Genomic DNA, 16,813 nt, shown 5'->3' with positions numbered 1-16,813 from the left:
ATCTCTAGGGAATGAGTTGTTTGTGGTAGGTGTGCATATCAAACAGTGGAAGGCTAATGTCAATCCTTTTCATGTTTAATGGAATCCTATAAAATATATCATACATGTTATGTACCTGCTTATCTTTTTTTTAAAGGATTTTATTTATTTATTTGGCAGAGAGAGATCACAAGTAGGCAGAGAGGCAGGCAGAGAGAGAGGAGGAAGCAGGCTCCCCACTGAGCAGAGAGCCCGATGCAAGGCTTGATCCCAGGACCCTGATCATGACCCAAGCCGAAGGCAGAGGCTTAACCCACTGAGCCACCCAGGTGCCCCTGTATCTGCTATCTTAAATCAAGGGTGCTACATTGTTACTGCAGGTGCACATAGAAATGGTGTGAGGCTTTGGCCTGAGTGACTTAGTTTGTCACTGCCTACAATGAATGCTGTTCTATATTGCTGAACTGTACTGGTTGTCTGTGTTCACTGTGACACAAGGAACATAGGGGCCACAGCTTTGAGATGCAGGTGAATGGCTTATTGCTTACCTCTTTGGAGAGCTGAGCTTCTGTCCTCAGTCTTTTGGACTTGAGCTTCCTTCTCAGTTGGCAGTGTATTTGTAGTTCTGTATCTAAAACACTAGAGTTTCTGTTGGTCACTGCTACTGTAGCTTTTTCTCTTGACTGTTGGTTCCATCATAACTGTTTGTGTGCTCTGCTACCCTTTCCCTTTTATATATATTCTCTATTTTTTTTTTTTGGTTCTTCATTATCCTCTCACTTCTTCCAGTCTTTACATTTTATGTGAAGATGCTCTCCCTTTCCATACCCTGGCAGGCAGTAAAAGCACTTCTTTCTTTTTGCATTTTGACCTGATGAGAGCATTGAATACATACTTCAGGTGCATTGCACTGCTCTCTCCTGGTCTGTATTGCCAGGTGAATATGGGCTCTTTTTATACTGCAAAACTTTTTGTTTGTTCTGGGCTTGAGATTTTATTATATAATGTTGGTGTTGGCATAATGACATTATTGTTACTACCCTATATTACAATATTACAACAATGTATTTTGTTCCACAGTTATAATTGTTTTTTTAAAGATTTTATTTATTTATTTGTCAGCGAGAGAGAGCACAGGCAGGCAGAGTGGCAGGCGGAGGCAGAAGGAGAAGCAGGCTCCCTGCCGAGCAAGGATCCTGTTGTGGGACTCCATCCCGGGACACTGGGATCATGACTTGGGCCGAAGGCAGCTGCTTTACCAACTGAGCCACCCAGGCGTCCCCACAGTTATAATTAAATCTAGAATATAATGTGGCACTTAGCAAGGGGTTTAACTCTAAAATACCATGCGGCACATTTAAGAATGGTTTTTATCTTGGTAATATCATTGTACTAAGAATGTGGAGAAGATTATATGTCATTCTGGTTGACTTTATATTGTTTATTGTTGAAATAACTCTAAGATTGATATATAAATATACACCCTCAATTAATTTTTCTCAAGAGTTTACTTATAATTCATCTCTTGATTTATAGGTCCCAAGGAATCCCGATATTCCAAATCCAGCTGTGGTTCAAAGAGAGGAGCAAAAAAAGATTGATGGAGCTGAACCTCTTACACCAGAAGAGACTGAAGAAAAAGAAAAACTTCTTACGCAAGTAAAATATTTTAAGTGACTGAAGTTTTTCTAACTAGCTAGTAGAAAAAAAGTATAGAACACATTTACCTTTTATTGTATGGGCTGATTAGACACATCAACAACCTACGGGGCTATTTTAAAAAACATACATTTACATCAGCTATTCCTATTTTTTATCCCGTTTATAGAATACACACATTTGGAAATGCTAGGAAATACATAAATGTAAAATATAAGTGCAGTTATTTCTATGAAGACATACATTTTATCAATTATGTTAACCATGTATGACTCCTGATAAGCAATAAGTACTAGCATATTCTTGAAAGTTTACATTTATTTTATTCATTGTGAACTGTCCTCTGAAATTATACTCTCCTAATCTTTTATTTATGGACTAATTTCATAATTCTCAAAATGCCCTTTATCCTGTCTTGGAAAGAACTTTAATGTAACAGTGAGAGAGTTCTGTAACTTTGTAAGGTGATTATTGTATAATTAAAAGCTAATAGTTACTAAATAGGGAACATTTTCATTTGAACAAAATATAAATGCTTTCTGGTCATTGTGGCTTTAATAAGGCTTATGAGTATAGAAACAATATACAAATAATCTATAGAAGATGAATAATCCATAGGAGATAAAAAATTATAGCTTAAAAGACCTTTGCAAGATAATAAACAAACATGTATACTGTATGAAACCACCTTAGTGTAGAAAGATTCCAGCAAGATTTATTTATTCAACAAATTCTTTTGAACAATATGCAAGGCACAGTGCTAGGAAAGTTGAGAGATAGCTTTTGTATTTATATCCTATTTATTATATAGGTCTTTTCTTTGTTATGATGTGTAATTTTACCGAATGAATTTTTACAAATTATATTCATAAGTTTTTGAGCCAAATACCTGGAAGTTGTAAAGTTTAGTTTGCAAAGGTAATTGCAGTTGGCCATTAGGACTTACTGCAGAATAAAATAAAGCATTTAAATATTCATGTTTTATTTTCACAATTTATCTCCTGAACATAGAAATAAAGTTATTGTCTTAGAATGCTACTTGGCTTGCAGTATATGGTGAATGTATACTATATTGTGAATATACAGTATCAACTGAGGAATTGCTCTATTTTGTAATTAGAAGTAAAATCAATTTTTTTGCCCCTCCTAGTAGTCAAATTCACGTTTAAACAGCTTTCTCTGGTGACTTAAACAATTAATCTTTTAAAAAAACCATGGCAAAAATACAAAATGTGGGGTCATCTGAAATCTTCATCAGCCAGAGGCTTGGGATACAGTCTTGAATAGCCAGGGATATCACATTGTTATGGGTTTGGATATAAGGAATGGAAAAAAATTCTGGTTTTGTGACTTCAAAGACATACTAATAATACCAAAGAGATTTAGAACATTGATTGGTTAAACTGTTCTGTCTTTTTTTTTTAAAGATTTTATTTATTTGACAGAGTGAGATCACAAGTAGGCAGAGAGGCAAGCAGAGAGAGAGGGGGAAGCAGGCTCCCTGCTGAGCAGAGAGGCAGATGAGGGGCTCGATCCCAGGACCCTGAGATCATGACCTGAGCTGAAGGCAGAGGCTTAACCCACTGAGCCACCCAGGTGCCCCTGTTCTGTCTTTTAATAAAGAAATTGAGTGGGAGCAATAACATTCTGTTTATAGAAATTCTATTTATGAATACAATTTTGAATAGAAATGATTTATTCACAGTACAGCTGATCCTAGACAACGTGGGAGTTAGGGTGTTGACCCCCTATGTAGCTGAAAAATTTCCTGTAACTTCTGACTCCCCCCAAACTTACCTAACATCCTACTGTTGTCTGGAAGCCTTACTGATCGCATAAACAGTTGATTAACACATATTTTGTATGTTACATGTATTGCATGCTGTATTCTTAAAGTAAGGTAGAGAAGAGAAAATGATATTAAGAAGATCATAAGAAAGAGAAGATACATTACAGCACTGCACAGTATTTATCGAAAAAGCCATCTATAAGTGGGCCTACATGATTCAAACACATGTTCTTCAAGAGTCACCTGTAGTTTGGAATGATGTGAAGAGCTTCACATTTTTTTCTGCATTCTTATTTTTTCCTCTGTGTTTTTTAATCTAATGCAATCACATTCCTTTCGTAATTTACATGGGGAACAGATCTTTGAAAAAAACTGTTTAAGTACTAGAATATCAGGGCTTCATTATTTGTATTAGCATTTTTGTATCATTGCATTTGTATTTTAATGTAGGCATCTATTAAATATGGAATTAAAAACTGCACAATATCTTGGAACTATAAATCCGTTCATAGTACTTGGAGAGAAGTACATTCTCTTCATGATAGAAAAGCAGTTATTTTTATAGCACTCAACTTCTCTTTCTAAAAAAACCTGGGATTTTGTAAGGAGGAGCAGTTTAAGTCTTTTAAGCTATTTTTAATGTATCATTGTATAGAAAGTAAAACAATAAATGGGTTTGCTAATTTAACTTGTATTGATAATACTTAATTTCTGTTCACAGGGATTCACAAACTGGACTAAGCGAGATTTTAACCAGTTTATTAAAGCTAATGAAAAGTACGGAAGAGATGACATTGATAATATAGCTCGAGAGGTGGAGGGCAAATCCCCTGAGGAGGTCATGGAATATTCAGGTTTGTATATGACCTTAAAGATAGTATTTAATTGAACCTTATTCATTTCTTTAGTGTCAATTTAATTGTATCATTGTTCAGAGATCTTCTAAACTTTTACAAATAAAGTGTAAGTGAAAATATAAAATAAAATTGTATTCCCACAAAAATGGAAATTATCTAATTATCTAAATTATCTAATTATTGATTAGAATTAGATATTTAGAAATCATCTAAAAATTATCTAAATGGACTGCTATTGTCATCAGTAGTTAGCTAATAGAGATAAGTAAAGCCCTAATGAAACAAAGATAGCTATTGAATGAGCATTGAAAAATTTAGTTTCCCACTTTCCCATCTCTGGAATTTGGTCTTCTGGGCAATTCAAATCTGAGACTTTAGGTTCAAAGGATTGACTTAGTGTCTTTCTAGGTCACCCTTGAAGTAGAAAATTCCTCTCAGGCCATTTTATATCCTCATACACCCTCAGGGTTCCAGTCAACTCCAGGCAGGTCATGTGCATTCCATTAACTTGGGGCAAGCTGAAATAGATCTAAAAAGCCTGGTTGAATAAATCTTTTGATTGGCTCTAGAGTCATCTCCCTTTCTTACTCAGCTGTGTCTTTGGTCTTGAAGCATATGGAGTTAATACTAATTCCCATGTCACAGCACATCCAACCTCAGGCTTCTGAAACAAATCTTATTAAAGATAGGTAATTATCTCTAGCAAGTTTTCTATATATAGGATAGCAAGTTTCTAACTTCCAAGTAGGTTGAACTTTCACATTTAGTCTGAATATGAACTGTTTAGAGTCTAGAGCATTTTTTCTTATGGAAGCAATAATACAAAGTTGGTTTAGGTTTCAGTATTAACCTTTCAAAGCCTATTTAGCTTAACAACTGAAATTCTGTGTTTTTTTTTAGTGAAAAATAGCGGGGAGGAAACGTTATAGTACTAATAATTATACCAACAATTGACACAAGTTAGGAACAGCTTTTAATTTATCTAGAGTGTTAGTGCTTGAAGAAATCCAGGTTCTTAGAGAAAAGATGCTTTTTATTTTAGAAATCTGAAAGGGTTTCTGGTGATTACCAGGGAATTTTGAGGCTTATTATATTGAGTTTTTATTTCATATAATATCAAATTTAAGAACTACCTTTTCCTTGATTCCAGCATAACATTACTGTTACTCTTAAGCTTTATCACATAGTTTAGGGCATTTGGGGTCTTAGGGCAAAAATAGATGAGAGAGAGAAATTCTAGTAGCAAGAATAGAATGAAAAGAGTCTAAGAGAGATTTTGTGCAGAGAGGTTTTTCTGAAATAGAATTTTCTTTAAAATAGCATCAATGTGTATGAAATTGTAAGAAAACAAGTGATTAAAAAATACCATGTCAGATGTTCTGGTGGCATGACTACCTCAGGACAGCTTAATTAGGGTCATGTCAGAGGGTGGGGAGATTAGAATGACTTTATGTAGCTGGTTGTAATAAAAGAAAATACAATTGGCTGTTTGTGGGTATATTATACATAGCAGGCATTTATATGATGACTGAATAAGTGAGAGAATGAAAAATGAACAGAGGTGCTTATGAAAGTCAGAGAGTGCCAGTTCCTCCTGTGATGCTGAGATGGGTGGTTAATGTCCAGTACAAAGAAGAAAATGGCCCACTAATGTACCAATTCTGTGCTCTTGGCTGGATGTTTCCCCCTCAAATTTCTATGTTGTGATCGTAACCCCCAGCATGATGGTATTAGCAGATGGGGAGGTGATTAGGTCATAAAAGTAGAGCCCTCATGAATGGGATTAGTGCCCTTATAAAAGAGACCCCAAAGAGCCCTCTTGCCTTTTCCACCACGTGAGGACACATTGGGAATATGGTCATCTATGAATTAGAGAGTGGGCTTTCACTGGACTTGGCATGTGCCAGCACCTTGATCTTGGAACATCCCAGCTTCTATAACTGAGAAAAAAATGTTTGTTGTTGAAGCCCCACCTCCACAAAAATAAATAAAAGTCAGAGAGCTCTAACATTCCTTTTATGATAGGCTCTAAAAATGAAAAGTTTAAGAAGGTAGAGAATAGTATTAAAAGGTCTTTCACTGGGGCGCCTGGGTGGCTCAGTGGGTTAAGCCGCTGCCTTTGGCTCAGGTCGTGATCTCAGGGTCCTGGGATTGAGCCCTGCATCGGGCCCTCTGCTCAGCAGGGAGCCTGCTTCCTCCTCTCTCTCTGCCTGCCTCTCTGCCTACTTGTGATCTCTATCAAATAAATAAATAAAATCTTTAAAAAAAAAAAGGTCTTTCACTGAAGTCATAACATGTGACATAATACAGCCAAATTATTTAAATCATACATAAAATTTGGGTGACTTTGTTGCATTTTTTGTTTTTTGGTTTTTTTAAAAAATTTTAATTAATTAATTATTTTTTTCAGCGTAACAGTATTCATTGTTTTTGCACAACACCCAGTGCTCCATGCAATACGTGCCCTCCCTATTACCCACCACCTGGTTCCCCCAACCTCCCACCCCCGCCCCTTCAAAACCCTTAGGTTGTTTTTCAGAGTCCATAGTCTCTTATGGTTCGCCTCCCCTTCCAATTTCCCTCAACTTCCTTCTCCTCTCCATCTCCCAATGTCCTCCATGTCATTTGTTATGCTCCACAAATAAGTGAAACCATATGATACTTGACTGTCTCTGCTTGACTTAATTCACTCAGCATAATCACTTCCAGTCCCGTTCATGTTGCTACCTTATGACCCAGCAATTGCACTACTGGGTATTTACCCTGAAGATACAAACGTAGTGATCCGAAGAGGCACATGCACCCAAATCTTTATAGCAGCAATGTCTACAATAGCCAAACTATGGAAAGAACCTAGATGTCCATCAACAGATGAATGGATCAAGAAGATGTGGTATATATACACAATGGAATACTATGCAGCCATCAAAAGAAATGAAATCTTGCCATTTGTGACGACGTGGATGGAACTAGAGCGTATCATGCTTAGTGAAATAAGTCAATCGGAGAAAGACAACTATCATATGATCTCCCTGATATGAGGACATGGAGAAGCAACATGGGGGGTTAGGGGGATAGGAGAAGAATAAATGAAACAAGATGGGATTGGGAGGGAGACAAACCATAAATGACTCTTAATCTCACAAAACAAACTGGGGGTTGCTGGGGGGAGGTGGGGATGGGAGAGGGGAAGGGGGTTATGGACATTGGGGAGGGTATGTGCTGTGGTGAGTGCTGTGAAGTATGTAAACCTGGTGATTCACAGACCTGTACCCCTAGGGATAAAAATACATTATATGTTTATTAAAAAAAAAAAGGTTGTTTTTTGTTTTTAAGAGAAAATGCTATTTCAAGTAAGTTTAGAAGATACAAGTCATTGGCAATATTATAAGTATAGTGAGTGGTTCTAAAAGTAAAGCAAAAGTTTTCGTAGAAATTGCTGTTTCTTAGGAAGTTTGAGTGATCTGTTGTTAATGGGTTTCATTTTTTTTTAAAGATTTTATTTATTTTTTATTTGACGGGCAGAGATCACAAGTAGGCAGAGAGGCAGGCAGAGAGAGAGGAGGAAGCAGGCTCCCTGCTGAACAGAGAACAGGACTTGATCCCAGGACCCTGGGATCATGAGCTGAGCTGAAGGCAGAAGATTTAACCCATTGAGCCACCCAGGCGCCCCAATGGGTTTCATTTTTGATTTTGCATGCTGGGAAGCTATGTTCTCTAAGTTTATATGGTCACCCTCTCTTCTTTTTATATGTTTGGCCCTTTCTGTATCATGTTTGGATGAACACGTAGCTTAAATTAGTGTCTGTAGTATCTTTTGAAATTCTAGTCATTTGGTGTTGATGACTAAAAATTCCATAATATTTCATGAAAAGAAATACATGAATTATTCTTTATTTTTTATTAATTCTTTGTTATATTAAAGAATTATTAGGAATCTTAATTCTTTGTTCTACAGCTCCTTGGATTCATTTGCTTAAGTTGGTAGTATAGTTACTGAAAAGTAATAATTCTGTTTTTCAGCTGTATTTTGGGAACGTTGCAATGAATTACAGGACATTGAGAAAATTATGGCTCAGATTGAACGTGGAGAAGCAAGAATTCAACGAAGGATCAGTATTAAGAAAGCCCTGGATGCCAAAGTACTGTGTTTCATAATTTTCAAATTATTATTAGACTATTTTAATTGACAGGATGATTAGCTTTGAGTTATTGCACATTTAGCTAAAATCACTGTTTTGTTTAAATTTACAGATTGCGAGATACAAGGCTCCATTTCATCAGTTGCGTATTCAGTATGGAACCAGCAAAGGAAAGAACTATACTGAGGAAGAAGATAGATTCTTGATTTGTATGTTACACAAAATGGGCTTTGATAGAGAAAATGTATATGAAGAATTAAGACAGTGTGTACGGAATGCTCCTCAGTTTAGATTTGACTGGTTTATCAAGTCTAGAACTGCCATGGTATGTATTCTTTTCTTACTTATTTCCTTCAACTTTTTATCTTGAAAAATCTCAAATATCATATATTCTTCATTTAGATTCTCTAATTGTTAACATATTGTCCTCTGCCCAGATATGCACTTAACATTTGTGCATAGAATCTATGTATACATATATAATCTGTATTTTATTCTCAGAAATAAAGGAATATATCTATATTCAGAAATACATACCCGTATCTGGTATTCATGAATCTACAAATCTAGATTTCTGAGCCAGTTGAAAGTAAGTTGCAGACATCATGAGTGTTCATCTCTAAATACTTAAGCATTTATCTGCTAAAAATATGGACCTTTTCTTACATAACCACAATAGCTTTATTCTACCTGACAATGTTAACATTGATTCAGTAATGTCATGTAGTATACAGTCCCTGTACAAAATTGTCCAGGTGTTCCCAAGGTGTCTCTCAACTCTTTTTTTAAATTGATGATCCATGCAAAGTTCACATATTGCCTTTAGTTGTTGATTCTCTTTAGCCTCTTTCAACCTACAACTTTTTGTTTTTCTTTTTGTTTTTTATGACAGTGGCTTTTTTAAGTTGCCTGGGCTTATTGTGCTGTAGAACATCCCACATCAACTCATTTGCTCATTGTTAAATTTAGGTTAAGCATTTGGGACAAGAATGTACATAAGTGATGTGTACTTATCACATCACATCAGGAGGCACGTTGTCATAGGTTGTCCCACTCTTGGTAATGCTAAGTTTGATCACTTGGTTAATCTGATGACCACCAGAGCTTTAAAAGTACCTTCCCCCTTTGTAATCAGGCAGGTGATACTTGAGATGGTGTGAATGACCCAAGGATTTATTTTTAATGAGAAGGAATTTTTGCTTAAGTTGAATCTTTAAAAGAATATGATGCAACAGAGAATAATTAAGTAGATATTTTAGCTTTGTGCAATTTACTTCATTACTTTCTAACATGAATTGTGTTCCTGTTAAATTCTACTGCTGCTTGACAGTGTTCAAATTGATACTGAAGACTTTTTAAAGTGCAACACATTTTTAATGTTAGGATTGGCAGTCTTTTGTCAGCTGAGGTAATTAAGACAAAATAGATTTATATAGCCTAAAAATTAAAAGCACCAGAAACAAACAATTTAAACAATGGACATTTTATTTTAGAGAGGTAGAGAGAGACATGGGGGGGAGAACAAGGCAGAGGGAGAGGGAGAGAGAATCTTAAGCAGGCTCCATGTCCAGTGCGGAGCCCAACGTGGGACTTGATCTCACAACCCTGAGATCATGACCTGAGCTGAAATCAAGAGTTGGCTGCTTAACTGACTGAGCTACCCAGGTGCCCCTGAACAATGGACATTTTTAGGTAGTTGGTATCTATCACAAGTGTTTTCTTGGCCTAAAGTGTGAACAGGTGTGTGAAACAGTGCTTAATACTTTATTTGATTCATTTTATATTTTCAGTTCAAGCTGAATAAAAGGAAGAGAAAAATCTGAGCTGCTATATTGAAGACACTAATTTGGGTAGATACTTTATAAGATCAAATATTTCTTAAAACTTGAACATAAATTTAGAGTGGTCTTGGATTATTAGAATGTTTATGGAATACATAGTGCTGGAGAGCTAGCAAATACTTTAGATTAAGCCAGGATGCAAAAGGAACTAGAGAAATTGGAATGATGGACAGGTTGAGTCTCACAACATGACATTTAATAGGGATAAATTTATTTATTTATTTATTTTGAATGTATAGAAGAATATTTATTTATTTAGTTAGTTCATTTAGCCACTGTATGGTACAAAATTTAAAGTGCTATGCTTACACAAAAGAATATGAAGAGGTATATATGTTAATAAGATATAATAGGAAGATTGAATTAAAAATAAAAAAGATAATCTGTAGTATGAAAAGCTGATGTTTGAGATAGGAAAGAGTTGTTTGACAAGGTACTTTAGATGATTGAAATAGATTATTGAAGAATAATGTAAATAGCTTTTCTATTATCTTTGAAAATGAGATTCTATTTTGACTGAAGACTTTGGTCGTGGGCTAGTTGGCCTTTTAAGGTATCTTCTAGCACAGTGCATTTATGACCATGTTTAACAGAGAACTCCTTTGAAAAGCCATGAATTTAAAAATTTTAGCCATTTGGAGTTTTATGCGTGTAATGATCTAATGTAGAGCAGCATCAACAGCTTGTAAAAGACAAATGCCTACCTGCATTTGTCAATGAATCATGTTTTAGTTCGTAAGTGCCCTTTTATGTGATAGAACATTTGCTGAATTTTGAGTATTATTTCAATGATATCTTATTAATTTTTTAAAAGGTTGAGAGTTTAATGCTGTTTTCAGTTTCTAGAATCATTAAACTAAAGCAGAGGATGAAACAGATTCAAAAGTGCAAGAAAAACCTTACATTATTTGTAATAAGAACATGGCTGTAGAACCACATAACTATTTTATTTTCTAAGAAAAAACCCTGCTATATTATTATCAACCACTAGATGTCTCTGAACTCCTTTGTAAAGATTCTTATTTTCCTCTTTCTACAAAGCATTTACTTCTTTCTTTACCAAGAGATTTAAATCTCCAATGTATATTTTCCAGAGAGCAGATATTAACTAATTATGTGATTGCAAAGTGAAACCTTTATTTTGTCTGTTAATAACGAAGATACCTTTGTCCTTCTGGGAGGTGGAATTTATGATTTCTAAAGAATCTGTAAGAACATATAATAGTTTATTTCATATTTAAATATTTTAATCCAAAGCTTTTTGTTTGTTAACTTTTCTGTCATATTGTTTTTATTTCCCTCCTAGTTAGTGGATAATTTTTGTTTATATTTCTGGGTTTAGAGTATAGGTAATATATTTTAGAACATGCATATAGTTAGATTGTCTTTTTGGAATATTTCATGGCATTATCAGTCATTAAGGAATTAAAGGAATGGGTTATTAATAATTCTAGGTGATCCCTTTGCCCTCTTATTTTATTTTATTTTTTAAAGATTTCACTTATTTATTTGACAGAGAGATACACAGCTAGAGAAGGAACACAAGGAGGGGGAGTGGGAGAGGAAGAAGCAGGCCTCCTGCCGAGTAGGGAGCCCAGTGCGGGGCTTAATGTGGGGCTCGATCCCAGGACCCCGGGATTGTGACCTGAGCTCAAGGCAGATGCTTAAGGACTGAGCCACCCAGGCACCCCTGCCCTCTTATTTTAAATAATTGTTCTTGTATAGCGAATCACATGCACAGTCTAGGAAGAGGAACTTCCTCTTGAAAAAGGCAGTTGTATTTTGCAAAGGTAATTTGTTTGATTGAAAAATACTATCTTAGAACTACAAAGGATGTAATTTGATACATTATGTGAGTGTGTCACTGTGTTCAAATTAAAATCTTACTGAGTAAACTTTAAACTTAGCTTACTAAAGGAGGTGTCTTTAAAAAACATAGTTTTCTTAAAGGTGACTCTTCTTTCCCAGAGACACCAATAGTGTGAAATACTTTGGAAAAAAGTGAGAACCTTGATAGTTATATTTTATTCAGCCATTTCAGAGTACTGAATATATGGCTTCTGACTTAACTAACAGTCTTTTAGTGCTTAAAGGCATGAAACTCCACTTCTAAATATGTCTCACTTTGAAAGCCTTCAACTAAAGTATGAAGATTTCTTTGAGGCTCTTCTCATTTAAAAATGCTGGCTATACAAAAGAGAAAATGAGTTTTAGTTCTATTTCTATGTGCTAAAAAGATTGTGATTTTTTCCTTTGAGGACTTGTGTGGTCTTTAAGTAAGTAATCAGTCACTCTTGAGCTTGCATAAACAAGTAGGAAGGATATGATCAATTTAGATTTTTAAGCTCAGAGCATGTGAATCGCCTTACCATTTTCTTGCTAAGAAAAATATCTTATGGGCGCCTGGGTGGCTCAGTGGGTTAAAGCCTCTGCCTTCGGCTCGGGTCATGATCTCAGGGTCCTGGGATCGAGGCCCGCGTCGGGCTCTCTGCTCGGCGGGGAGCCTGCTTCTCTCTCTCTCTCTGCCTGCCTGTGTACCTGTGATCTCTGTCTGTCAAATAAATAAATAAAATCTTTAAAAAAAAATATCTTATAATGGGGTCTTAGGACTCCATTATAATATAAAATAAAATATAATATAAAATCTTAGGACTTTCAAAGATCAGAATTAAAAGGACTTTACTAAGTGACTATTAGGAAATGATAATACTCTGTGTTTATATTGTATCTTTTATGTAATACTTGCCAATCTCTTTACTAACATTAGCTCATTAGTTTTTTTGCCATTCCTTGTAGGGAGTGAGTTTCAGGGTATTATCTCCATTCATTTAGTAACAGACTTAATGTGACTGGGAGATTTGAAAAGAATCTGAGAGATTCAAAAGATCTAGCACGTTATTCAAGTTTACTGGAAAGGGCATGCGGAAGATACCCAAAGTTTAATCAGTAATTCCTTAGACCTGCTTAGGTGCTTTTAAGGACTTACAGGAGAAAAGGCAGAATTTTAACTCTCTGAGATGAAGAACATTTCTTGATATAACCATTTATTGCATCCTTTGCAGGGTTGCTTTGACTTTTAATTTTAGTCAAAAAACATTCTTGCCTTTTAGCCTCTGAAGAGTTTTTTCTTTCCCCTCTCAGCCACTTCAAGAAGCTGTGTGCTCATTTGCCTGTAGCCATGTACCTTGGAGTTGAATCAAAGTATTAGTAATAAATTGTTTACAGTTACCCTGTCTTAGGTAGTTAAATGAATTTTTCTGATAGCATCTCAGAGAAAGAATTGCACACGGTCACATACAGTGTAATAAAATTCCACCTTATTGGGGCGCCTGGGTGGCTCAGTGGGTTAAAGCCTCTGCCTTTCGCTCAGGTCATGATCCCAGGGTCCTGGGATCGAGCCCCGCATCGAGCTCTCTGCTTGGCAGGGAGCCTGCTTCCTCCTCTCTCTCTCTCTGCCTGCCTCTCTCCCTACTTGTGATCTCTATCTGTCAAATAAATAAATAAAATCTTTAAAAAAAAAATTCCACCTTATTACTGTTTGTTTTCAAATCACAACTCTATTATTAATCACAGTGTTCTTTATTTAAAATTAAGACAATGACATTCCTCATTAGAACTGTAGGAGAAAAAAATACTTTTTTGAAAAAAGATTTTATTTATTTGACAGAGATCACAAGTAGGCAGAGAGACAGACAGAGAGAGAGGGGGAAGCAGGCTCCCCGCTGAGCAGAGAGCCCGATGTGATGCGGGGCTGGGTCCCAGGACCCTGGGATCAGGACCTGAGCCGAAGGCAGAGGCTTTAACCCACTGAGCCACCCAGGCGCCCCGAAAAAAATACTTTTTAGACAATATTGCTATAGCTTTTTATTAGCTTGCTTCCTTTTTATGGATTTATCTATAGCAAATCTTAATTAGGTTATTAGTTTGGGACATGGTATTTTATAAATCATCTGTCCAAATAGAGAGGAATTTTTAAATAGATACTTTAGAAAAATGAAAATCAAATTCAAAAATTTCCAACTTGTTCTGTAGCCACAATAACACTTTTGTGCTTATGCAACATCGTCTGGGAAATTTCATACAGAATGCTTCTTGTGACTTTTTATTTTATATATTAGTACTTAATTGTGTGATAATAGCCAATGTTGATATCTTAGAGCATTACAATGAAATATGAAAATATGATTTAATACATTATTGGTAAAATTGGTAAACTGTAAAATATATTGATGGGTTATTCTTGACTATAGTTTTATTAAAATATGAAAAACAAAATATATTTATGCTCATAGGGGTAGTGTTCCTCATACATCTAAAAGAATATAATGTTCCTTTTGAGCCTTAAGTTTAAAAAAGGTTCTATATAGAGGCATGTATAGGAGAGGTAGTGCTTAACTTTGCCTTGAGGGTTAGGTTAGAGGAACTGCTTCCCAGAAGAGGTCCTTCCTGGATCCGAGCCTTGAAAAACTAGGAGTTGGCCATGGGACTGACTACATTCCAGGTTGTGGAAGCATCATATGCAAGGGTATAAACAAGCACAGCATATTCAGAAATTGCAAGTAGGTTAGTATGGTAGGGTGTGAGTAGGGAGGTCTTGGGAGATGAGGAAATAGTGGGCTGCCAAATTATGAAGGGCCTTGGCTGCTGTTCAGAAGTCTTCTGTTGGGGCGCCTGGGTGGCTCAGTGGGTTAAAGCCTCTGTTTTCAGCTCAGGTCATGATCCCAGGGTCCTGGGATCGAGTCCTGCTTTGGGATCTCTGCTCCGCAGGAAGCCTGCTTCTCCTCTCTACCTGCCTCTCTGCCTACTTGTGATCTCTGTCTGTCAAATAAATAATAAATAAAATCTTTAAAAAAAAGCCTTCCATTATTAGTCTATAGGAAATGGAGGGAGTCATTGAAAGGCTTTAATAGGGCAGTGACAATGATCAGACTAACATTTTAGAAATACTGTTCTGTGGAAGTTGGCAAATGTCTACCTCAGTTACCACATAGGCTGATAGTTTCCAAATTTGTATCTCTGTTCCTCCACTTTTTTCCCTTCCCTTGGCTAATATATTTGCCATCTGCCCCAGAGTCTTTTTTTTTTTAAGTGCTGCTCTCTTAACCTTCAAGTGCAATTAAGTTATATCTAAAGGGACCAGCAGGACACCTTGCACAAAGTAGACATTTAGTGAATAAATGAGCATGGAACTTTCGTGCTTCAGTTGGCTTCTATCTCATAAACTCCTACGGTTGGATCAGATTTAGATAGAAAGTAAAGAAATCTAGCAATGAGTTTGAGTTCTTTTCTTTTCATCTACCTTTTTCTAATGATTGTCTTTGTTTGGCTGTCATCCCTGAAGCTTTTATTTTTTCATAAGCTTGAATAGCCTGTTATAAATATGTGTTTTTATTAGCAACTGTAGTATCGGATTGAAGACTGAACTGTTCTAACAGTCTGAAATACGATAAATGCACTAACAGGAGTCTGTTTTATGTATTTTTACTTATGTGTTTTTGTGTGAAGAAAATAATATAATATAATATAAAATAACATTTTATAAATAATGATGTGTAAATGGCATCAGTTAACTAAAAGTATCATAACGTTGATACTTGTTTGAGAAATATAGAATATATTTATTGGGCTATTAACTCCCATTTAACTGCCAGTATGCTTGGGCCCTAAGATTCTAATATAGAATGCTGTTGCTTTTTTTTTAAAGTATGATAGAGGTTCAAAAGTGACAAAGAACCTGGAAAATATACCACAGAATGCTCAGTTGAAGGTATTGAATCTTAAAGTAAAGCTAAGGGAGTTAATAAAAGAGCAAAGGAGAAAAACACCCATTTTGTTTTACTAAGAAGTGTAGAAGAAAATTCTGACTTTATAGAACTACCTACAAATTTAGAGGTGCAAATGTGGAGTGCAATTTATTTATTTATTTATTTATTGCCCTTGTTCATTCACCTGCTTTTGACTTTGAACTATAACAGGCACAGACCTTGTGTCATTCAGACTTAGATAGGCTTAGTGTCTAGGATTTTAGTACATAGGAAATGTAATGTGGAGCCTCTTTAATCTCTTTCAATAAGTCACTCCAAGTCTACTGATGCTTTCTGTGCCTTTTGAATTGATGCTTTGAAGCTGAGTATTGGGGCAAAGGATATTTGAACTTGATGCCTGGCATGATTGATATTCACTGCACAGTAAGGGGTAATGCTGCTTATTGCAAACATTTCATCATTTATTAAGTAAAGGTAGAGATACATATCGTAGTATCCAAAAGTTGGAACTTGGATGACTTTGCATTGAGTAGAACAACAAACAATTAGAAAGGAATGGAAAACTGAGGCAGCATAATTTGTTTAAAGTAAATCTAAAGACTATAGTTTAAAATAGGGTTTGCCAAACTACAGACCCCTAACCTGACCTGTTTTTCTATGGCCTATAAGCCAAGAGTTATTTTTACATTTTCAGATGGTTGGAAGAAAATTAAAAAGCTATTTTGTGATATGCGAAAATGATACAAATTTCAGATTTCTGTATCTGTAGATAAGGCTTTAT

General features: G+C 35.6%; 1 protein-coding gene across 7 annotated transcripts in view; it reads left to right on the top strand.

Annotated features, from left to right (window-relative positions):
* The window catches only part of SMARCA1 (SWI/SNF related, matrix associated, actin dependent regulator of chromatin, subfamily a, member 1), a 77,293-nt gene that overhangs the window by 52,821 nt on the left and 7,659 nt on the right, over nt 1-16,813 (top strand). For all 7 annotated transcript variants that reach the window (XM_045996099.1, XM_045996103.1, XM_045996104.1 and 4 more), the window contains 4 exons: nt 1,516-1,638; nt 4,149-4,281; nt 8,308-8,426; nt 8,539-8,751. In XM_045996099.1, coding sequence (XP_045852055.1) covers nt 1,516-1,638; nt 4,149-4,281; nt 8,308-8,426; nt 8,539-8,751 — 588 coding nt within the window. The remainder of the gene's footprint in view (nt 1-1,515; nt 1,639-4,148; nt 4,282-8,307; nt 8,427-8,538; nt 8,752-16,813) is intronic.

This window comes from Meles meles, chromosome X (genome assembly GCF_922984935.1).
Source record: "Meles meles chromosome X, mMelMel3.1 paternal haplotype, whole genome shotgun sequence".
Taxonomy (NCBI): domain Eukaryota; kingdom Metazoa; phylum Chordata; class Mammalia; order Carnivora; family Mustelidae; genus Meles; species Meles meles.
This window is presented reverse-complemented; position numbering and strand designations above follow the sequence as displayed.